Raw genomic sequence first — 25,691 nt, forward strand, 5'->3', positions numbered from 1 at the left:
ATGAGGCAGTCACACATACTGTATAACATTAAAACATAAAAGCCAGAGCAGATAGTTTATTTAATAGGCCTGGTGATACAGGGAAAGATCATATTTAAAAATGGACCATTTCAATTATTTTAGAAAGCAAATAATAGAAAGGAAGATCTTAGCTTCCCCGCCAGAGTCCTTTGTCTTACTAAGAGGTATGTTACTGAGAGCACCTATTCATATAAAAAAAATGCATTTTCATCCTGGCCTATTTACCGCTACAGGCAGGCAGCAGCGGAGGAAAAGATACTACTATTCATCTCAGGGAGAGATTTATTACAAATAAATAACCCCACAAATGAGCCTCTCTCATTTAGGTCACAATGGAGAGCGTCTTATTCAGCCACAGGAAGGAGGGAGCGAGGGAGGGAAACTCTGATATTTCATTTCAAATAGGGGCAGCGGCACGGGCACAGCCAGGCAGGCAGGCCTACTGTAATTGCTCCATCTCTGTAATTTGCGCCAAAATGGAATGTGCTATCAGAGCACAACACTGTGATGGATGGGTTATTCTGTTAGCACCCCTCAGAACCAGCCCCATGATGTCACACAGAACAGGTCATCCCTCTGCACAGCCCAAAACCACAAGGCTTCATTTCACACCAACAAACTTTTCCTTCTGGAGGCTTTTTTCATCCCTTTTCCTCTCATATGTCTTGAATTTGGCTGGGCATAGAGAGAAACATGGCAAATGAGGCCATTCATCATAGCCACTGACACAGACACAGCCTTGAGAGACAGAGAGAGAGGGAGAAGGGGGGGGGGTGGCCGCTCTCTTTGGCGGCCACCACATTCTCACAGAGGGAGAGGAACAGCACACTCTCACACATGCCACTGACCAAACAGGCAGGTGACTTACCTTCATGTCTACCACTGGTCACAACCTACTGAATCAATGACATCCACCTCAAAGAGTTCTGTGGTATCAGACGAGGGCCAACAGGCTAACAACCAGCTAATCACAGCACAAAAAGCTGCTGCGTTACTGTGTCCCTGATCCTTCCTGACAAATCACTTTCTCCTGCTTAGCCCTGATTCCTCTGTATTCAGACAATGGAGTAACATGACCCTGGTTTCATCCACATTCCCTGCTATACTGTCCCTGTGACTGTTCTGTCCCCGTGACTGTTCTGTCTCTGTGACTGTTCTGTCTCTGTGACTGTTCTGTCTCTGTGACTGTTCTGTCTCTGTGACTGTTCTGTCCCTGTGACTGTTCTGTATCTGTGACTGTTCTGTCCCTTTGACTGTTCTGTCCCTGTGACTGTTCTGTCCCTGTGACTATTCTGTATCTGTGACTGTTCTGTCTCTGTGACTGTTCTGTCCCTGTGACTGTTCTGTCTCTGTGACTGTTCTGTTTCTGTAACTGTTTTGTCCATGTGACTGGTCTGTCTCTGTGACTGTTCTGTCCCTGTGACTGTTCTGTCTCTGTAACTGTTCTGTCCCTATGACTGTTCTGTCTCTGTAACTGTTTTGTCCATGTGACTGTTCTGTCTCTGTGACTGTTCTGTCCCTGTGACTGTTCTGTCTCTGTGACTGTTCTGTCCCTGTGACTGTTCTGTCTCTGTAACTGTTTTGTCCATGTGACTGTTCTGTCTCTGTGACTGTTTTGTCCCTGTAACTGTTTTGTCCATGTGACTGTTCTGTCTCTGTGACTGTTCTGTCTCTGTGACTGTTTTGTCTCTGTGACTGTTATGTAGGAAACAATGATAAAGGAGCAGAAGCTGCTGAGAGTTGATCTCCTCAGATCATCTTTCTAGAGTTCAGAAACATTTAGTTCCTCTCCAGCTGCCTCTGGTTATGAAACTGACAGGGCCATTGTGATTCCTTTCTTACTCTGAGATCCTGGCAATCTGCTGCTGATTAAGTTGGGAAGAGGAGATCACAGCGCTAATAAAACAAGAATGTTCGATCAAGGGTCGAGCACAGACCTTTCCATCTGGTGACAATGCTGCCCGTATTTAGGCACGTGTGTGTGTGTTTTTGTGTGTGTGCTCTGTATCTGTAACTGCTGCACATGGCTCTTGACACAGCACCAGGAATCTGTCATAGCTGATGAGGCACCAAGCAGTCATTCGCTTGCCATTAATGTGCTTCAGCCTCGACGATCACTCCTCGTGAAGACAACCTCAATGCCAGTAAACATCAGTGTCGTTTATACACCCATAAGAGTGTATCCGATTGCAGACAGGATGTGTGGAGAGGCGAGGGTCATGACAGAACACTTTGCCTGGTAGAGAAGTAGAGGAGTAGAGCTAAGAGCTTGGAGGAAGTTAGGAAGAACGTTTTAGCTCCATACTTCAGTGAGGAGGAACATTTTAGCTCCAGTGAGGACAGCTTGTTACTGCTCTAACAAGCTCTAACCGCTCAGCTCAATACACCTCCCTGGCCTGCACCATGTTCAATAGCTTTACCCCTCTTCATCAACATGAGACCATTAAAGGACTAAGTGGAGAAAGAGATGCTACTGTATTGTCCAACAGCAGGAGTGATGCACCACCGCATGCTGCTACCATATCAACAAAACCAGATAGTGGTTGTTTTAAGGAGCCTGGGCTGACCAAGCTTAGCCTTGGGTTAGAGACAATGTCCCAGCTATTCAGGAAGAAAGTTCCATAGTTATCAAGGCAAAGAATGTGTCTATTCTCCCGGTAAGCTCATTGACGGGATAAAGAACACTTTCTTTTCAAATGCACACATTCTCATACTAACTCGGCACCTAACACGATAGAACATATTAGATTACGGGAGGAAGCACACATGCACGGCAGGCAAATCAACTTTTGCCACATTTCCATCCTCCAAACCGGAGTCACAGTGATCCTCTCAACTATATTAAGATGTCCGCCTCACAAATCAGATTTCAGTCAGCTGATACTTCCTCCCTTATTCTTTGAAAGAAGAGAGAAAAAACTCCACATCAAACAGAGACCTTCAAATAGCTGCTATTAATTGAATGTGCTGACAGGGCTAATGTTTCTCCACTCTTCTCTACCATACCAAAATCAATACCACCAGGGCCATCTTCTCTTCATTACAGCAGTATACTCTCTATGTAAGCCCTGTGATGGCCAATTACAACCAATGAGTCACATTATGTCACCATTTGTGACAATAAAACTTTTTTTTTTCTTTTTTTTATTACCACGGTAATCATATCCTGTACAGCAAGGAACATGACATAAGTCAGAACATCATTGACTCTGGTATATAATTCAGTTAATCCATACATAGATACTGTACATTAGAAACAAGACCATCTACATGACAGTTGAGGTCAAGGATGATTATACATAAAGTCTATTGAACATTCTTCCCCAGAGAAAACTTTAGTCCTGCTTTGGACTAACCTAGCTCTCCTCTGCGTGTCTTTATTGTCAGAACAACAGCGAGACGAACTGCCCTGTATAAATCCAACGCACGCTAAGCGAAATTTCTCTCCTCGCAGCTAAACTGACAGTTTTATATTTCTCTCCGGTCCCAGCATTTACAGTGGGGAGATGTACGATGGGCTATCTGGAACTTTTAATTAACTGCTTGTGAATATGGGGAATAGTAAATTGTTCTGTCAGCTTGGGAAATTGAGTTTTGATGTTTGAGGCACAACACCGGCCTTCCACAATGGCATTTCTATTATCCAATGAGGAGAGACAAATAGAGAAAAGGCAGGAGGGGATAGGTAAAAAAATAGTGCTTCTCTCTCTCTCTCTCTCTCTCTCTCTCTCTCTCTCTCTATCTCTCTCTCTCTCTCTCTCTCTCTCTCTCTCTCTCTCTCTCTCTCTCTATCTCTCTCTCTCTATCTCTCGCTCTCTCTCTCTCTCTCTCGCCCCCGCCACCGACCCTTACTCTCCTGAAAGCACAATAATTACACATTGAGCAGGGAATGGTTTACATACCTGTCTCAAACAGATTTATCTGGAACCCTGTCCCTATAGGAACTAATAGGACAAATAAAAGGTGAGATTAAATTGGATTAGCCCCGGATTGGGAGTATTACATTAAAAAGGTATTGGGAGTACACCACCCCGCCATCAGGTAATTTACAGTATGGGGAGATAATCATGTTCTAATGTCATTTTCTAATGGTGATCCATCACACCTGCTGAACACCCTCAGGAGACAAGATGTATGAGAGAATGAGACTAATATTATTCACATTGATTAGATATGGTTCCGTCCCCAATGATGAATAGATACATGTAGGCCTTTCGCATCTCAACACTAAGGGAGCACAATCCCCTTCAGATGCTCTTAGTCTAAACCAAGACAAGACAAGACCAGGGCTGTCTACTGGGAACCTGTGTCTCAAATGATATTCACCCCCCGTGGCATTTTTCCTATTTTGTTGCCTTACAACCTGGAATTAAAATGGATCAATTCTGACCAGTTTCCCAGTCCCTGCTGATGAAAAACATCCCCACAGCATGATGCTGCCAACACCATGCTTCACTGTGGGGATGGTGTTCTTGGGGTGATGAGAGGTGTTGGGTTTGCACCAGACATAGCATTTTCCTTGATGGCCAAAAAGCTAAATTTTAGTCTCATCTGACCAGAGTACCTTCTTCCATATGTTTGGGGAGTCTCCCACATGCCTTTTGGCGAACACCAAACGTGTTTGCTTATTTTTGTCTTTAAGCAATGGCTTTTTTTCTAGCCACTCTTCTGTAAAGCCCAGCTCTGTGGAGTGTACGGCTTAAAGTGGTACTATGGACAGATACTCCAATCCGCTGTGGAGCTTTGCAGCTCCTTCAGGGTTATCTTTGATCTCTTTGTTGCCTCTCTGATTAATGCCCTCCTTGCGGCCCTCTATTGGCAGGTTTGTTGTGGTGCTATATTCTTTAAATTTTTTAATAATGGATTTAATGGTGCTCCATGGGATGATCAAAGTTTAGGGTATGTTTTTATAACCCAACCCTGATCTGTACTTCTCCACAACTTTGTCCCTGACCTGTTTGAAGAGCTCCTTGGTCTTCATGGTGCCGCTTGCTTGGTGGTGCCCCTTGCTTAGTGGTGTTGCAGACTCTGGAGCCTTTCAGAACAGGTGTATATATACTGAGATCATGTGACAGATCATGTGACACTTAGATTGCACACAGGTTGTCACGACTTCCGCCGAGGCTGCCTCCCCTCCTTGTTCGGGCAGGTTTCGGCGTTCAAGTCACCCGCTTACTAGCTACTGCTGCTCCCATTCTCATCACTCCACTTGTCTTGTCTTGTCAATCACACACACCTGGTGCTCATCCCCTAATTAGTCTGTGTATAAGTGTTCCCTCTGTGGTGTAACTGAGTCAGGTTTGTAGGCCTCCTTGCTCGCACACGTTTTTTTCAGTTCTGCCCACACATTTTCTATAGGATTGAGGTCAGGGCTTTGTGATGGCCACTCCAATACCTTGACTTTGTTGTCCTTAAGCCATTTTGCCACAACTTTGGAAGTATGCTTGGGGTCATTGTCTATTTGGAAGACCCATTTGCGACCAAGCTTTAACTTCCTGACTGATGTCTTGAGAAGTTGCTTCAATACATACACATAATTGTCCTTCCTCGTGATGCCATCTATTTAGTGAAGTGCACCAGTCCCTCCTGCAGAAAAGCACACCCACAGCATGATGTTGCCACCCCCGTGCTTCACGGTTGGGATGGTGTTCCTCAGCTTGCAATCTCCCCCCTTTTTCCTCCAAACATAAAGTGAGGGAAAAAAGTATTTGATCCCGTGCTGATTTTGTACATTTGCCCACTGACAAAGACATGATCAGTCTATAATTTTAATGGTAGGTTTATTTGAACAGTGAGAGACAGAATAACAACAACAAAAATGTTATAAATTGATTTGCATTTCAATGAGGGAAATAAGTATTTGACCCCTCTGCAAAACATGACTTAGTACTTGGTGGCAAAACCCTTGTTGGCAATCACAGAGGTCAGACGTTTCTTGTAGTTGGCCACCAGGTTTGCACACATCTCAGGAGGGATTTTGTCTCACTCCTCTTTGCAGATCTTCTCCAAGTCATTAAGGTTTCGAGGCTGACGTTTGGCAACTCGAACCTTCAGCTCCCTCCACAGATTTTCTATGGGATTAAGGTCTGGAGACTGGCTAGGCCACTCCAGGACCTTAATGTGCTTCTTCCTGAGCCACTCCTTTGTTGCCTTGGCCGTGTGTTTTGGGTCATTGCCATGCTGGAATACCCATCCACAACCCATTTTCAATGCCCTGGCTGAGGGAAGGAGGTTCTCCCCAAAATTTGACGGTACATGGCCCCGTCCATCGTCCCTTTGATGCGGTGAAGTTGTCCTGTCCCCTTAGCAGAAAAACACCCCCAAAGCATAATGTTTCCACCTCCATGTTTGACAGTGGGGATGGTGTTCTTGGGGTCATAGGCAGCATTCCTCCTCCTCCAAACACGGCGAGTTGAGTTGATGCCAAAGAGCTCGATTTTGGTCTCATCTGACCACAACACTTTCACCCAGTTCTCCTCTGAATCATTCAGATGTTCATTGGCAAACTTCAGACAGGCCTGTATATGTGCTTTCTTGAGCAGGGGGACCTTGCGGGCGCTGCAGGATTTCAGTCCTTCACGGCGTAGTGTGTTACCAATTGTTTTCTTGGTGACTATGGTCCCAGCTGCCTTGAGATCATTGACAAGATCATCCCGTGTAGTTCTGGGCTGATTCCTCACCATTCTCATGATCATTGCAACTCCACGAGGTGAGATCTTGCATTGAGCCCCAGGCCGAGGGAGATTGACAGTTATTTTGTGTTTCTTCCATTTGCGAAAAATCGCACCAACTGTTGTCAACTCACCAAGCTGCTTGGCGGTGGTCTTGTAGCCCATTCTAGCCTTGTGTAGGTCTACAATCTTGTCCCTGACATCCTTGGAGAGCTCTTTGGTCTTGGCCATGATGGAGAGTTTGGAATCTGATTGATTGATTGCTTCTGGCTCCCAGGTGTCTTTTATACAGGTAACAAGCTGAGATTAGGAGCACTCCTTTTAAGAGTGTGCTCCTAATCTCAGCTCGTTACCTGTATAAAAGACACCTGGGAGCCAGAAATCTTTCTGATTGAGAGGGGGTCAAATACTTATTTCCCTCATTGAAATGCAAATCAATTTATAACATTTTTGACATGCGTTTTTCTGGATTTCTTGTTGTTGTTATTCTGTCTCTCACTGTTCAAATAAACCTACCATTAAAACTATAGACTGATCATTTCTTTGTCAGTGGGCAAACGTACAAAATCAGCAGGGGATCAAATACTTTTTTCCCTCACTGTAACTATGGTCATTATGGCCAAACAGTTCTATGTTTGTTTCAACAGACCAGAGGACATTTCTCCAAAAAGTACGATCTTTGTCCCCATGTGCAGTTGCAAACCGTAGTCTGGCTTTTTTATGGCGGTTTTGGAGCAGTGGCTTCGGCCTTTCAGGTTATGTCGATATAGGACTAGTTTTTTTATTTCAAGGCCTACCTTCAAACTAAGTGCCTCTTTGCTTGACATCATGGGAAAATCAAAAGAAATCAGCCAAAAAAAGGTATTGGCAGATTTCTTTTGATTTTCCCATGATGTCAAGCAAAGAGGCACTGAGTTTGAAGGTAGGCCCTGAAATACATCCACAGGTACACCTCCAATTGACTCAAATGATGTCAATTAGCCTATCAGAAGCTTCTAAAGCCATGACATTATTTTCTGGAATTTTCCAAGCTGTTTAAAGGCACAGTCAACTTAGTGTATGTAAACTTCTGACCCACTGGAATTGTGATACAGTGAATTATAATTGAAATAATCTGTCTGTAAACAATTGTTGGAAAAATTACTTGTGTCATGCACAAAGTAGATGTCCTAACCGACTTGCCAAAACTATAGTTTGTTAACAAGAAATTTGTGGAGTGGTTAATACTGTTATGTATCATGCTGCGTCTTCAGTAACAGCAGTAGCTAAGTGAATCTGATATGGTGAAGAAGGCTACATTTACAATGTAAATATCTCTGTGAAAGAGAACAACAGAAAGAGATATTGTCCATTCGTGTCTAGTGACAGCCAAACACTTTCTCAGGCGTTTGATACCGTCAACAAAGCTCACGTCTTAAAACATTGCTTTGTAGCTTAGTGAGGCACTATACAAAGATCCTGGTGATTGTTGTCTTAAAACCCACACAGATATATACTCATCCACACACACACACACACACACACACACACACACACACACACACACACACACACACACAGTCACGCTACACACACACATCACAACTTCTGCTACGAGACTCTTGTTATGATTGCTAGATACTGCACAATTTAAACACTTGCCCCCCATTAAACCCTTCCCCATAACAAGTGTAAATAATGTACTATAAATTGTGCCTTCCTGTATTATAATTAAGCTAATATGTTTAATCTATTCTACTGAGCCATTTACTTTATGTTCGTATTCGTATCTTTTATTATTTCTTATTGTTGTTGCATTGTCGAGAAGGAACCTGCAAGTAAGCATTTTGTTGGACCGTTTATGCCATGTGTATCCTGTACATACGACTAATAAAACTTGAACTTGAAATTATGTGAAGCCACGGCCATTTTCTGAAGAATTGCATTATGGGCCCTAAAAGCACGGAAATAGTGTCCACTGCTTCTATACTTTCAATTTTGGCAAACGTAGTACAACATCCGGGAACTTTTAACATACTTACTACATCCATACTATGACCAATAAGCATACTACATACTCAATTTATGTCACAAATAGTACGGTTAGTGCGGCTAGTATAAGTATTCGAACACAGCTTAAGTGTAAAACTCCATTCCACAGCTGAGGTAAGATTCTATCCATCTCTTTAGCTGGAGGCTGTTTCTGAGAGAATAGCCATCACTCAGCTCTCCTCCTACTCTCCTCTCAGAATGGGCCACGGGAAGAAGGAGAGATGGTGGGGGAGAGGGTGAGAGAGGGAGCGAGAGGGAGAAAGGAAGGGGGAGGGAGTGAGTAGAGAAAAGAGAGAAGCTCCCCAGGGGCATGGGGCCCATTGACTCGTTCAGCAGGAGGAGGCGGAGGCTCTAAAAGAGGAGATAGAGAGAGTGGGAGAAAGAGAGAAATCTCTTCAAACCAATTAATTTCCCCACCTCTCCTCATCACTCTTTCCCTATGTGTGTGTGTGTGTGTGTGCGGGTGCGGGTGAGAGGGAGCTGTGTGCAAAGCTGTTTGGAGCTGGCTCTGAATCCCAGACTCATTCAGAACCTTATCTGTCTGTCACTGCTGCCTGTTGAGATGCTAAAACCAGTCAAATGTGATCTGCTTCGTCAATATATACAGCTGAGACAGGACAACACACACACCAGGCTGTCTCTGGTGACAGTGAGAGTGCATTTAGGTGTTTATTTGTGCCACTGTAAAGGCTGTGCCAGAATAAGGTGGTTGAACTAGGCCCTTTGGGGTGAGATCTCATCTGACTCATCCCAGGAACGAGGCCATGGCCAGGGAATAGCCTCACTGTGAGGAGAGTAGGCCATGGAGATCCCTACATGAAACTTCCATATATCACCCTAACATGCATGGACATCTAGATGACATAGGTGACGTACCAGTGGGCCATCCATGCTCATCTATATTACACAGCCTTGCGTTAATAAATCATAGGAACAGCTGCAATGGAAGTCACCCATAATGGTAATCATATTCATATGACTAAAACAATATCCATGCGACCAATGAGATTTATTCTAGCAGCACTGTAGCAGATGTAGTGAGGGAATGTGTGAGTGTACAGTATGTACACTGTTGGGGGTTGGGGAGAGGTATAGGGTACAAGGTCAGGTCCTCATGGGGAAGGAGATAGCTGCAGTACTAAGAGAAGGGAGAGGGGAGAAAAGTAACTTAGTGGAGTCAGTGTGCTAATAGTCCTCTGCTCCAGCAGAGCATGAGGCATGGAGCTGTAGAGCTACTAGCCTCAGAGGTCCCCACCCTCTCCCAGGCTCCCACTAAACCACACTGGGCATAACTACTGCAGCTACCCAGGGAAAGACCTTGATTCACACACTACCTAACCCTCACAGCAGAGCTCAATGCAATGCAAGTGCAGTGACATCACCATGCGGTAAATTAATGTCTAGACCAGGACTCTCCCACCCTGTTCCTGGAGAGCTACCGTCCTGTAGGTTTTCACTCCAACCCTAATCTAAAGGAGCTGATTCTAATAATTAGAGCCAGGTTAGTTACAACTGGGGTTGGATCGAAAACCTGCAGGACGGTAGCTCTCCAGGAACATGGTTTGAGAACCCTGTTCTAGACCAATAAGAAAGAGAGTTCCAAACCTCTCTGCTAATGTTCAGTTTTCACCACCCCAGTCTGACCACTCCCAGACAATCCTATCAAAATTCTTGCTTGAGAAATTGCCCTTTACTAAAAAGCTATTCTTGTTTATTTTTGACAATTTTCATTGAAAACAATCACAGTAAGGTGCTCAATTGTTACCCAGAAATTATTTGATATTGAATTAAAAACGGCTGCATTGGACCTTTAAGGGCGTTGGGCCACCACAAGCCTCTATTGGAGGGATGCGACACCATCCATTCCACGAGAAGTTCCATCATTTGGTGTTTTGTTGATGGTGGTGGAAAATGATGTCTCCCATAAGTGTTCAATTGGGTTGAGATCTGGTGACTGACACACACACACACACACACACACACACACACACACACACACACACACACACACACACACCCTTTAAACCCCCTATGCTCCTTTGAGACCCTTCTTTCAAAGTCACTGAGATCTCTTCTTCTAGCCATGGTAGCCAAAATAATAGGCAACTGGGCATTTTTATACATGACCCTAAGCATGATGGGATGTTAACTGCTTAATTATTCAGGAACCACACCTGTGTGGAAGCACCTACTTTCAATATACTTTGTATCCCTCATTTACTCGTTTCCTTTATTTTGGCAGTTACCTCTATGTATATAGGTTGAGCAAAAGCAATCTCATTCCAGAGTGTTGAATGTTGGATACTGTTAAGGAGGCGGTAAAAGAGCTATCCCATGTATTGGGTGTGTCGAGGTTGAGCGCTGGCTACAGCCCTGGTTGTGGTAGAGAGTGGAGACAAGAGAGAGGTCTCTGCTTGGACTTGGCCGTGTAGTGATCGAACTCAGCCATTTCCTATGTCAGGGCCACTCATATGAAATCCATTTGTATCAATTACAGCCCATCTTTACTTTAAAGATTTAGACACAAGGATGTCGATTATCTCTAATCGCTGGTAAATTGCAGCGAGTCAAACTATAGCGTGTGTGTGTGAGGTATTTATGTGCCTGGTGTCTGTACTAGAGCCATCACACCATAGTGGTCGTTAAGGTGGCTGAGAGAAGATGGGACAGAGACATGATCTAACAATGCATTTCCACTGGATGACTTTTCAAGCTCTATCTGGAGTAAGGTTACTGTAAAGGTTGAAGTGCTACCGATAGAGGCTGGTCAGTGGGTCAGATAAGGCTATGGCTGGTCTGAGGGGACTTAACATAGCCTACAAACTGATAAGGCAGGGTCCTGTTTCTTCTCCATTCAAACATAAGGCCAGACTATGTAAAGTACAGTACAGTACAGTGAGAGACTATGTAAAGTACAGTACAGTACAGTACAGTACAGAGAGAGACTATGTAAAGCACAGTACAGGGAGAGACTATGTAAAGTACAGTACAGTACAGAGAGAGACTATGTAAAGTACAGTACAGTACAGTACAGTACAGAGAGAATATGTAAAGTACAGTACAGTACAGTACAGTACAGAGACAGAGACTATGTAAAGTACAGTACAGTACAGTACAGTACAGAGAGAATATGTAAAGTACAGTATTACCTTGTCCCGTACAGAGACAGACAGAGACTATGTAAAGTGCAGTACCGTACAGAGACAGAGACTATGTAAAGTACAGTACAGTACAGAGACAGAGACTATGTAAAGTACAGTACAGTAGAGAGACAGAGACTATGTAAAGTACAGTACCGTACAGAGACAGAGACTATGTAAAGTACAGTACAGTACAGAGACAGAGACTATGTAAAGTACAGTACAGTAGAGAGACAGAGACTATGTAAAGTACAGTACAGTACAGAGACAGAGACTATGTAAAGTACAGTACAGTAGAGAGACAGAGACTATGTAAAGTACAGTACCGTACAGAGACAGAGACTATGTAAAGTACAGTACAGTACAGTACAGAGACAGAGACTATGTAAAGTACAGTACAGCAGAGAGACAGAGGCTATGTAAAGTACAGTACCGTACAGAGACAGAGACTATGTAAAGTACAGTACAGTACAGAGACAGAGACTATGTAAAGTACAGTACAGTAGAGAGACAGATACTATGTAAAGTACAGTACAGTAGAGAGACAGAGACTATGTAAAGTACAGTACCGTACAGAGACAGAGACTATGTAAAGTACAGTACAGTACAGTACAGAGACAGAGACTATGTAAAGTACAGTACAGTAGAGAGACAGAGGCTAAGTAAAGTACAGTACCGTACAGAGACAGATACTATGTAAAGTACAGTACAGTACAGAGACAGAGACTATGTAAAGTACAGTACAGTAGAGAGACAGAGACTATGTAAAGTACAGTACAGTACAGAGACAGAGACTATGTAAAGTACAGTACAGTAGAGAGACAGAGGCTATGTAAAGTACAGTACAGTAGAGAGACAGAGACTATGTAAAGTACAGTACAGTAGAGAGACAGAGACTATGTAAAGTACAGTACCGTACAGAGACAGAGACTATGTAAAGTACAGTACAGTACAGTACAGTACAGAGACAGAGACTATGTAAAGTACAGTACAGTAGAGAGACAGAGGCTAAGTAAAGTACAGTACCGTACAGAGACAGAGACTATGTAAAGTACAGTACAGTAGAGAGACAGAGACTATGTAAAGTACAGTACAGTACAGAGACAGAGACTATGTAAAGTACAGTACAGTAGAGAGACAGAGGCTATGTAAAGTACAGTACCGTACAGAGACAGAGACTATGTAAAGTACAGTACAGTAGAGAGACAGAGACTATGTAAAGTACAGTACAGTAGAGAGAGTGACGAAAAGCAGATAATTCCACCACACGTTCTGAGGAAAGGCCTTGTTCCACCACACGTTCTGAGGAAAGGCCTTGTTCCACCACACGTTCTGAGGAAAGGCCTTGTTCCACCACACGTTCTGAGGAAAGGCCTTGTTCCACCACACGTTCTGAGGAAAGGCCTTGTTCCACCACACGTTCTGAGGAAAGGCCTTGTTCCACCACACGTTCTGAGGAAAGGCCTTGTTCCACCACACGTTCTGAGGAAAGGCCTTGTTCCACCACACGTTCTGAGGAAAGGCCTTGTTCCACCACACGTTCTGAGGAAAGGCCTTGTTCAACCACACGTTCACATTGTATACGTTTGTCCTTTTTCTACCTCTCCTTTTTTCATCTAGTTTCCATTTTTCTCTTCCTCTACCCGTCAGATGTGGAAGTTGTACAGTCATCTCAAATAAAACTGTGAAGGACCTCGGCATTACACTGGACCCTGATCTCTCTTTTGACGAACATATCAAGAATATTTCAACGGCAGCTTTTTTCCATCTTAGTAACATTGCAGAAATCAGAAACATTTTGTCCAAAAATCATGCAGAAAAGCGAATCCATGCTTTTGTCACGTACGCTACGGTCACAAGACGCAGGCCTCCTTATTGTTCCTAGGATTTCTAAGCAAACAGCTGGAGGCAGGGCTTTCTCCTATAGAGCTACATTTGTATGGAATGGTCTGCCTATCCATGTGAGAGACGCAGACTCGGTCTCAACCTTTAAGTCTTTCCTGAAGACTTTCCTGAAGACTCATCTCTTCAGAAGTTCCTATGATTGAATGTAGTCTGGCCCAGGGGTGCGAAGGTGAACGGCAAGGCACTGGTGTGACGCCCTTGCTGTCTCTGCCTGGTCGGCTCCCCTCTCTGTCCGGTTTTGCACCCCCTCGGGCTCATGCGGTGAAGGAGATCTCAGGGTACTAAATTGGTGGTCTGTTGATATCCCTCTAGTGGTGTGGGGGCAAAGTGGGTGGGGTTATATCCTGCCTGGTTGGCCCTGTCCGGGGGTATCGTCGGACGGGGCCACAGTGTCCCCCGACCTCCCCTGTCTCAGCCTCCAGTATCTATGCTGCAATAGTGTATGTGTTGGGGGGCTAGGGTTGGTATGTCCTATCTGTTGAAATTATCCTGCCTTATCTAGTGTCCTGTGTGAACTCCTTCTCTCTCTCTCTCTCTCTCTCTCTCTCTCTCTCTCTCTCTCTCTCTCTCTCTCTCTCTCTCTCTCTCTCTCTCTCTCTCTCTCTCTCTCTCTCTCTCTCTCTCTCTCTCTCTCTCTCTCTCTCTCTCTCTCTCTCTCTCTCTCTCTCTCTCAGCAGCATGACCAGGTGAACAGGAGTCATCAGGCCAGGTAGTCCTGAGGCTCAGGACCATGCCTCAGGACTACCTGGCCTGATGACTCCTGTTCACCTGGTCATGCTGCTGATCCAGTTTCTGCTGTTTAGCCTGTGGCTATGGAACCCTGACCTGTTCACAGGATGTGCTACCTTGTCCCGGACCTGCTGTTTTCGACCCTCTCTCTCTTTCCCTCCCTCCCTCTCTCTCTCTCTCTCTCTCTCTCTCTACCGCACCTGCTGTCTCATCCTCTGAATGCTCGGCTATGAAAAGCCAACTGACATTTACTCCTGAGGTGCTGACCTGATGCACCCTCTACAACCACTGTGATTATTATTTGACCCTGCTGGTCATCTATGAACGTTTGAACATCTTGGAGAACGATCTGGCCTTAATGGCCATGTACTCTTATAATCTCCACCTGGCACAGCCAGAAGAGGACTGCCCACCCCTCAGAGCCTGGTTCCGCTCTTGGTTTCTTCCTAGGTTCCTGCCTTTCTACTGAGTTTTTCCTAGCCACCGTGCTTCTACATCTGCATTGCTTGCTCTCTGGGGTTTTAGGCAGGGTTTCTGTATAGCACTTTGTGACATCTGCTGATGTATAAAGGGCTTTATAAATAAATACATTTGATTTGATTTAAACGGCACTGGGTGATTTTCCTCAGAGGACGGGCGCCGTGTTTGTGGCAGAGATCGTCCCGCCTGGATGGAGCCCGCCTCCCAAATCATTTGATGGAAAATGGCTATTGATATTCAGTCATCACTTTCTGGGGTTGTCAGGAGGGGATACAGCCGGAGAGGGCTGCAGGCAGGCGGCGTTACAATGGTGTGCATTGGTAAGCCGTCTATCAGTCTGCCTGTCCCATAACTAAGGCATTATCAGGAATAGAGAGTGTCACAGAGCCAGGCAGTGTCAAAGAGCTTGACAGTCCTTACCCCTGTTACCTCATGTTACTATGCCTCAGAGCAGTCAGGAGACCTCAACACACACACCTACATGTCTGCTCTGACATGTAACTATGTAATACTGCATGGTAGATATAGACATCTATCACTTTAACTTAACTGTACAGGTGTCTGAGTGGGAGGACAGAGCAGGCTAAGAGGGGGGTTGGGGCTGAAGGGAGGGGGGGGGGAGGGGGGGGCATGTGGTGTTAAATAGCAATCCAGAGGAGAGAGAGAGAGGGCATTTTGAAGAAGCCGTTTCAATTTAAACCTCCGAGATGAATCCTTAGCAGTAAGCCTGGTGGCCTTCCCATCTCTCATCACCCTGCTAACCAATTCCATCTTTTCCATTCTGATACAGAGAGAGAGGCTGGGAGGGAGAGAGGGATAGAGGGGTGGTGGGGGGTTGTCTTCCAGTAATGATGGTGGAAACGTCTTTAATGAGTGAGAGGAAGACATCCAATTAGAGCTTAGGGGAGAAACCACATGAAAGAACAGAGAGATCAGGGAGAAAAGGAGAAGGGTACAAATAACTGTAGGAGAGGAGGAGAGGAGGAGAGGAGGACAGGAGCAGAGGAGGAGAGGAGGAGAGTAAAGAGGGGAGAATTCCCTTTCCACTGGTGCTTTGGTGGGGCTAAAAGAAGGGAATTTGGAAACTTATTCCATCAAAGGAGATCACAGAGAGACCCCCTCTCCTCTTCTGTTGCCTGTGATGAAGGGTGCTGACTGGGGGAGGAACATGTGTGAGGGGAGAGGGTGCTGGGCAGGGGGGGTGGCTCAGTACTGGAAATCAAACATGAGTAATCACATAGAGTGCTGGAATGGCAGAAAAACACAGAGGAACACACACACAACAATTTGGTTTGGGTACTGTATAAATATGACAGTTCGGTGCCGTGAGAGTGTATGATTGTTAAAAAAATATTTTTTATTTATATTATAGTGTGTGTGAAGCTTGTACCTGTTTGTCTGTGAGGGCATAGATGTGCTGGTAGTCTGGGCTGAAGAGCAGGTCTCTGTGGATGGGACTCCCCTCGCTCACCACCACATTCTCATACAGCATGGCAGGGTGGTTGATGGAGTTCACCAGGATCTGAAACACACAGGAAAGGACATAGTTGTCAGTACAGTCATCATTACACTCACAGTACACTCACAAGCCAGGATAACACACAATCGCAATCATCATTATAGTCACAGGACAGGACACAGTCACCAGTACAGTGTAGTACAGTCCATACTCTCTTACGGTACATGGTCTCAGGAAAGTTCAGACAGGTAAAAATAGAAATATGGCAGGTAGTCTCTGTAATGGTGAGACTTACATGGCCAAATAAAAGTGGATTGTGTCTAATGTCGGTGACAGAATGATAGAGCTCTGTGGAGCATCCCAGCCACAACATAAAGGAAACCAAAGACCTCTGTAAATCTGACTGTCTATTTATGCTCCACGACCATCAATCATCAGACAACTTTACAAGCTGCTGCTGCTGCTGCACTCTCCCCAAAATAAACTGCACTCTCTCACACACACAAACACACACTCTCTCTCTCTCCTCTCTCTCACACACACAAACACACTCTCTCTCTCTATCACTCTGACTCTCTTGTTCTCTCTCTCTCCTCTCTCTCACACACACAAACACACTCCTCTATCGTGACTGACCAACTGTTCCATTTCTGCATAGCTGAAAGTGTCAATTCATCCATCTTCATCATGTTAAGGTGTTATTACAAAGGAATGATGTGAGCATTGTAATGGCTGATGCATGCAGGGATGATCATTTCCAACAGAATACCTAATGAATGATCTGCATCGAACCAGGTACTCAGCAAGTACTCAAAAAATCAAAACAAAGGTCTAATACATATTCAGCTATTCTGCCTCCAGAAATGCCTCCCTGTATAGTAGAAGCTCTTTGTATAATAATAATCAATCAGAGGTGTGTTGCCCTTTGACTGGTTGCTAGGGGGCGAGCAGCAGCAGCTATTACTGTTGTGTTTGTCCTTAAAGTGCAGCAGTCCCACTGGAGTCCTGCCTGGAGTCCTGCCTGCCTGGCTATAGATATCATAACAACACACTGCAGTCTCACTGCCTCTTCAGGGTCTAGTGGACAATACAGGCATTTAGCGAACGTACCGCACCGGGCCTGTGTGCCTTTATTTTAAGGGGGGGTTAACTCACTAACACAAATGGTCCAACAACAGCTGCCCCCCCCCCCCCTCTACCTTTGTGGGTATATTGATGTGAGGTTGGGGGAGCGTGACCTCCCTGTCCCCTCGTATTTCAGGCTCTAATGATGTGTGCCAGGTCAGCCTGATTAATGGCCCGCCTTGTCTCTACCTCGCTCTCTCGATCTGCCTGGGCACTGGGGAGGACATTACCTGACTGGGCCTGACGATACCACAAGTACTACACCAGTCCCAGACCCTGAGCCCCACCTCACCACTACTGAAGAGAGGGCTGAAAGAGGAGATGGGAGGGGAGGGGAGGCGAGGCGAGGCGAGGCGAGGCGAGGAGACGAGAGGAGAGGAGAGGAGAGGAGAGGAGAGGAGAGGGAGGGAGGGAGAGGAGAGGGAGAGGAGAGGAGAGAGAGGAGAGGAGAGGAGAGGAGAGGAGAGGAGAGGAGAGGAGAGGAGAGGGAGGGAGGGGGAGGGGAAGGGAGGTGAGGGAGGAGGGGAGGCGAGGCGAGGCGAGGAGAGGAGAGGAGAGGAGAGGAGAGGAGAGGAGAGGAGAGGAGAGGAGAGGAGAGGAGAGGAGAGGAGAGGAGAGGAGAGGAGAGGAGAGGAGAGGAGAGGAGAGGAGAGCAGACGGCGCCCCCCAGCACACGCCCCACCTCCATAGGCCCTCTGACATCAGTCAGCCTGCTCCTAATTTTAGGAAGTGTCCTGCCCTGTAGCACAGCACAGTGAAGTGATTTGGGTCAAATGGTTCAGGAGGACACAGAGCCAGACCAGCAGGCAACCTTATGGTCTTTAACTCCAAATCTCCCCAACACCTGCTATAGTGCTGTATTCTCCAGAGGAGCTCCACAGTCAGGGGTCATCCAGTAGACTGTTCTGGAGGAGGACGGGAGAGTGGGATGATAAAGTGGCTAGCAGGCCTGGGATTTGTGATCGTGTGGCATCCTCCCTCCCCCCAAGATTCTCACTACAGGACAAGTCTCATTACAGAGCCAGTGAGCCAACGATGATAATACCAAGGACACTGCATCTCCTCTCTCTCTTTACCCTTCTCTCCCTCTCTTCTCTCTCTCTCTCTTTACTCTTCTCTCTCTCTCTCTCTCTCTCTCTCTCTCTCTCTCTCTCTCTCTCTCTCTCTCTCTCTCTCTCTCTCTCTCTCTCTCTCTCTCTCTCTCTCTCTCTCTCTCTCTCTCTCTCTCCTAGGGAGGCTGCCAAAATGTGATCAGAAAATACACTTCAGGAGAGGAAGAGGGAGGGAGAGGAAGGGGGGGGATGGGGACTGACGCTGTGTCCTATTACTTTAATGAATAGAATGGGAATCAGCAGGCAAGGTTATATTAGAGGGAACAAACAGGAAGCTGAAGGCACCTATTTCCTCTCCCCTGATTCATACTGTACTCTCTCTGCACTACCCTACTCTAACTTCTCTCTCTGTTGCTAGGTAGAATATTCTACTTCCAGCATAAGGAATGGCCCAGAAGGAATATAGCACATCTCCCCCTCCCCCTCTACTTTTACTTAAGACGGACCCCTATGGTTAACAGTTAGCCCAAGCTAATAATGGAGTATAATGCATGATAATGCATAACTGGCCTCCCCACATCCATTTACTATACAATTGCAGCGCAAAAATATATCTTATTTCAATATCCTGTAAGAAGGTCTCCTAGGCACACACACACACACCCACACCCACACACAGCCAGGGCCGTGCTGAGAGAGGAGAGCGCTCCACAGATTGCTCAAATAATAGCCTCTTGAACACGAGCCAGGAGTTTTGCAAGAGGGAGAGGGAGAGTGGATAAATTCACTGCATTCAAGTCGGTCTCGTCTCATAAAGGTGTCGAGAGATATGGAGTGGCGGGGGGCGGTGGTCAAGACAAAAACCAATTAAATCCCCCCGGGCTGGAGGCTTTAAACGTGGCGAGCGCGGGCACAGTCGAGCGACCATGGTGCTACAGCCATACTGAGGCTTATTGCTGTTGTCATACAGTACATAACACCCACAGTAGATACCATGTTAATGGTGCTCAATCACAAGGAGAGGTCACAGCACTCCACTGCTCTACTGCTCCAGCCAGCTTCCTCCACCGCTTCACTTCAGCACAGGCCTTTGTTTACCCTGGCATCCTTTTCAACTGGAGGATCTCTCTCACACACACACACACACACACACACACACACACACACACACACACACACACACACACACACACACACACACACACACACACACACACACACACACACACACACACACACACACACAAACACACACACACGCACACACACACACACACACACACACACACACACACACACACTCACACACACACACACATGTTTGTTTTACTATCCTTGTGGGGACCAAGCAATTGATTCCCATTCAAAATCCTATTTTCCCTAATTCCTAACCCTAAAACTTAACCCTTAACCCAACCCTAATTTTAACTCTAAACCTAACCCCTAACCCTAATTGTAACCCTAACCCTAAACCTAACCCCTAAACCTAAAATATGTCCTTCTGATAGTAAAACCAAAAAACATATACACATATACACACACAGAGAGAAAGACACACACACACACACACACACACACACACACACACACACACACAGACAAGTATACACGTACACACAGAGCCAGGGCTTTACCAGAGAGTAGAGAACAACAGACTATACAGGATTAAGTCAACATGGAACAGTCTGCACTGCTGAGCCCTCACATGTACAGTTGTGCAATGCGTGGCAGGTGTTCCTAAGGTACAACCCTCCTCAATCTATTTTATTGGAGTGGGAGGGAGAGAGGGAGGGGGGGTTAAGGCTTGGCTACTCCCTCCTACTCCCTGGCTGTCCTCCTCCTCTCTCTGGGAACTGTAGCTGATTGGAGGTGGAGGGGAAGTGAAGGATTAGATAGTAAAATGAAAACAGAGAGGAGCATGAATGAAGTCTGCTCCCCCCTGCCGTGCTGACTGTATTGTGTGCTGTAGGCTATGGGGCTGCTGTTGGTCTCCAGATGAGCCAGGATTAAGGTCAGGGTGAGTTCACCACCAGGTCGCACCTTGGCTGCTCACAAGCCAACCAAACACCACCACAGCCTCAGACAAACCTTACTGTCTAGTGCAGCTCCAGAGCATCTCGGATGTCTGCTAGTGACATAACCAAATTAGAGTAAGTCAATAGTGGGAGGAAGAGAGGAAGGGATGCACCCATGCACACGCTATAACAAAGCAGTAGTCAAGTGTCCCTTCTCGGCATTGGATCTCTATCCAGAGTCAAAGTGCAGGCTCCTTCCACTGCTGGCATCTTCTATTAAATTAGACTCTGTGAGCGGAGCGGTGGAAGGGGAGGGGGTATTTTGACTATCTGGTACAGTACAGGAAGCCAGCGGTGGAAGGGGAGGGGTTATTCTGACAATCTGGTACAGTACAGGAAGCCAGCGGTGTGGTCGCCATGCAACACAACACCAGGCAGGAAATAACTGCAGAGATTAAGACAAGTGAATGACAGGTGCTTTGATCCATCCCTGTCGCCTCCCTCCCGCCCCATGTCCTCCCTCCCCATGTCCTCTCTCCCTCCACATGTCCTCCCTCCCTTCCTATGTCCTCCCTCCCTGCCTGTTCTGTGTCCGTGCCAGACACTACAGCAGCAGCCAGTGACCCTTCAAATCCCAGTTGTTGGAAATCTATTTACTCTGGCTTAGAGAGGGACACAGTGAGACATTTGGCTAATGAAATCAAATAGGGGCACTTCCCAGATGAGACTGGAACCAATTTCATTATGCCCCCAGTGATGTGCTGTGCTGTGTAATGCTATGGACTGCTCTCCTGTGCTTCCTTCCTCACCATCAACATATTGGGCTGGGGTGATGATGACGATCGATACTAAGGCAGGGCTCAAGTGTAATAGTTGATATTGTGTCACTTTTGCCCCCTTTTTTGACTATTATCATCTTTGCACTTATAGAAAAAACATGGTATCAATGTGATCATTTAAAAATACTTTGCAGAGCATCAACAAAGCTTGCTTAAAAATCCACGCTCAAAGCCCCTGAAGCCCACTCAATGTTTGTCAAACTTTTACCACAACTGTTCAATTCAATGAGCCAAAAACATCAACCCTTTTATATGGTTATTAAACTAATCAAGCCCACTGTTAGACATTGTCTAGAATGACGACACCTTGTGCTACTGTCTGTCTCTGTGTGTGTGACCCTTCCTTTCTGGAGGGCATCCAGAGTATCACACACCTGCTGACTGCACAGTCTGCATCTCCTCCTCTGTGCCACCACTACACACCTACACACACACACACACACACACACACACACATATGCACGAGCACACACACAGTATCAGCCACATCAGCGAGACAGGTTACTCAGTGAAATTAATCATCTTTCACTGACTGCACCACTGGTCACACAACAGGAGAACAACCCAAGGCCCAGGGCACCACAGACAGACACACAGCCACAATTATGTAGCCCCAGGGTAGCATGTCACAGGACAACCTCCCCTTGATGCACGCCTCTGCTGGAATCCGTCATTAACAATAAGAATACAACAAGAGGCAGGTTTGTGTCTCTGTATGAGAGAAAGACAAAGGCATGAATACACCCACCCCTCCCTCCCTCTCTCTGTTCCTCCCTCTCTCTGCGTTTGAAGTTCCCCCCCCTTAATCAGGGCTGCATCTGTTGTAGCAGAGCGGGGAAAGTGCATGCAGCCTAGTCCTTAGGGGACTGGCTGGCATGTCTCAGCCTAAACCCTCTTTAATCTTTCAGTGCCTGATGGGTAGAGTTTCTCCTGTGACTGTCACCCCCGCTGCTAACTCCCCGCGCTGCCACTACAACCACGGCTCCGCTCGCTGGCGCTCTTGACATAACTAGGTCTCCCCGTGCATAATATAGCAGCTATCCGCTAGACTCCTGCCTTTGATATGGGGCCCATTGAAGTGGAGATCTGCATCTGATTGAACACAATCACTGGCTAATTAATGAGATGGAGGGGGCAAGAACCACTGCCACCAGTCAGTCCTCAACACTGCCCATGTCTGCCCGCCTGTGCCAGTCGCCTGTCCCCTGAGGGAAGGGAACACAGCAGCACCATGGCACGGCAGACAACAGACGCTCTGGAACATGTGTCTCGGTGACACAGTTTTGTGACAATGAGATTCAGAGGATGATTAATTGGTTGGGGCCTCGGCATAGCATTACAGCAACGTTAGAAGAACTATAAGTAGGTTACATGCTAGCAAAGAAGAAAAATAGTCCCTGAATACTGTTGCTGCTGAATGTACAATTATTAGGCCTAAATTAGCTGCTGTGGTGTTTGTGTTGTGTTGATACAACATCTGGTTGAATTTTATCTTCATTAAGAAGGGATTTCCTGTAGTGGACAGGAAAATAAAGAGGGGATGACGAAAGGGAAGAGGGATTGATGAGGAAGCAGCCCCACAGAGGAGAGAGGAGCCAGCATTCTGATTAAAACCACCCTGGCGACAGCTGAGACCAGACACCCCCTAACCAGGTCATCAGCACATCTCCTGACCTCTCCCCTCTCTGAGTACCCCAATGCATCTCTCCATTCCTCCCGTCATACCGCCCAATTTGTTTTCCACCTCACAAAAGTCTATGTAATTCACTCACACACAGATGGAACTGTGTGCTAATGTTATTTTTCATGTGGATCTAGAGCAGGCAGAGAAGACAAAACATCAGTACTAGCGTACATACAGCAGGGCTAACAGGCCCCACCAGTCCCTGTTATCCCTGAGGGTATTGCTGTGCCAAGGGTGACAAGGTCTGGTCATGGTAGTAACACTCTCATTGGTCTAGACGGGTGTGAAGGGGAAACCAGGCCGGCCCAGAGGTGGAGGAAATAAGCAGGGTCGGTGAGGGGGGGAGGGGAGTGGACTAATCATAGGGCCTCTGATGTGGTGGTCTCCAGGCTCCTACCTAGCTCTTGTTTTCACAACCCCAGTCATAAGCGTTTCATTATGACACCTCCTAGATGAGGGCCTTTTCTATGTGATCTGCTCTCGCTGCATTTCGCTTCCCCCTTCCTCCTGCAATATCTGATTTGGCTCTGGGTCTACAATGCCGACCGGATCCTCAGAGCATTACAAAGAATTCCATTTATATTTCCTCCCTTTCTAAACTTGCCTCTCTACTTTCTTTGACATACCCGACGCACACCGGCAGTCAAGCGAAACACACTGTACTGTTTAAACCAGGGGAAAAGAATGCAAGGTTTGCCCTGCAGTGAGTAGAGAAACTACTTCCAAGCCATCTCCATTTGTCAAGAACAGTGCTGTGGAACCAAGGAGCAACTATAGAACAGTCTCTTAGCGGAACAGGAGGAAAAATAGACTAATGGAACTCATAGAATATAAAGGGGGGGGAATGACACAAGATACAGAGCGCCTTTGGCTATGGTTTATATATAGTACATCTGCCAATGCATACAGTACATTTATAATTTAAGATATGGGTCATACAAAGACAACTAGGAGAGACACACTGTATCCGTTTTAAATGCCAGACTCACATTGTTCACCTTTATCTCCTGTTTCAGTGAGATGGTTCCTTCCACTCGCTCAAGATGCTGAGAGTAGAGAAACAAACAGAACAGATGCAAGACTACGGGTGAATACCCTCACCATCACACACTAGCCTTGGATGACTTCGACAGAGAATATAGGTCAGCCCTGCAAAACAGAGCATATCATGGTTCTACCCAGCTCTCTGAACGTTAGCAAGGCAACACGGAGGACAATATGTTCCTCTGAAATAGGATATAATCAGCCTTTGTACAGCAATCTGTCTTTGTACTTCAATTATATATATTTTTCAATAAGATGCAAACTATGAGTTAATGAAGTGTTCCTGAACAAGCAGAACATCTAGCAAACACCACCCTTAAAAACACAGTCACCCTGAAATAGCCCCATTCCCTCTGTCTCATCAAGAGTACCCAACAAGGTAATAATGTCAAGTTTAATGGAGAAACTGTGTACTGTCATCAAGACCCTGTGTAAACAACAATGTAGAGCAGAGAGCCATGGCTGAGAAGCCTCAGTGAGGTAAGCAGGGATGACACGGGAATGAAGGGAGAGGAAATTAACCTGGAGAGAGAGACCGAGACAGAGAGAGACCGAGACAGAGAGAGAGAGAGAGAGAGAGAGAGAGAGAGAGAGAGAGAGAGAGAGAGAGAGAGAGAGAGAGAGAGAGAGAGAGAGAGAGAGAGAGAGAGAGAGAGAGAGAGAGAGAGAGAGAGAGAGAGAGAGAGAGAGAGAGAGAGACAGACAGAGAGAGAGATGTGTCTGTCTGACTAGGAGAGAAAAACAACTAGCTAACTGCTGTAGAGAATAACATGCAGGCCTTGTGTTGGTGTGTTTTTTACCCCCATAGCAGAGGTGTGTCTAAAAACAGTCTCTACAGAGAGGTGCCACGTGGAGCTACCAGGAGACTCTAAGGTAAGGGGGGGAGAAAGGGTGGAGAGAACAGCATTGGGGCCACTGAGTCAACACAGCTAGCTACTGTAGGTAGGTGGCACCCTACTGTACATGCTGATTGGATATTTCTAATCCATGAGCTTCCAGCTAAAGCAATTTTGGGAATCACATAAAACTTCCCCCGTCAGCGACCAAGCCATATCAAACTGACCATCAATCTGACCACAGGTCTGTTGAGCAGCATGGCTGTGGTTTGGTGTGTGAGAGGAGGCAGAACTTTATCACTTAGAGCTGGAGCCAGCTGGAGGGAGCAGCCAGCCGGAGACTGTTGTTTAGACTGCTCTATGAGTCAGGCTACTAATGGGCCTCTCTCTCTGCTGAAGTGGTAACATCCTCTACAACTATGTACAGTATGAGAGTGTGAGAGAGAGAGAGTGTTTGTGAGGGAGGGGATGTCAATTAGAATGTTCAAGTGTGAAGACTGTACAACTGCATGTACCAGTGTGTGTGTGTGTGTGTGTGTGTGTGTGAGTGTGTGTGAGTGTGTGAGTGTGTGTGTGTGTTAGGATTGAATAGTTTCCCCGTCTTTTACAAATGTTCCATCCCGAGAATAAATCACTTTTCTCCCGGGTAACCCGGTATTT

At 46.1% G+C, this 25,691-nt stretch overlaps 1 protein-coding gene across 1 annotated transcript in view; it reads right to left on the bottom strand.

Annotated features, from left to right (window-relative positions):
• Positions 1-25,691, bottom strand: part of LOC121545588 (plexin-A1) — a 241,020-nt gene that overhangs the window by 97,099 nt on the left and 118,230 nt on the right. Inside the window, exon 4 of the mRNA XM_041856243.2 lies at positions 16,368-16,499. Coding sequence (XP_041712177.1) covers positions 16,368-16,499 — 132 coding nt within the window. The remainder of the gene's footprint in view (positions 1-16,367; positions 16,500-25,691) is intronic.

The sequence above is a fragment of the Coregonus clupeaformis genome, chromosome 30 (genome assembly GCF_020615455.1).
Source record: "Coregonus clupeaformis isolate EN_2021a chromosome 30, ASM2061545v1, whole genome shotgun sequence".
Lineage (NCBI taxonomy): Eukaryota > Metazoa > Chordata > Actinopteri > Salmoniformes > Salmonidae > Coregonus > Coregonus clupeaformis.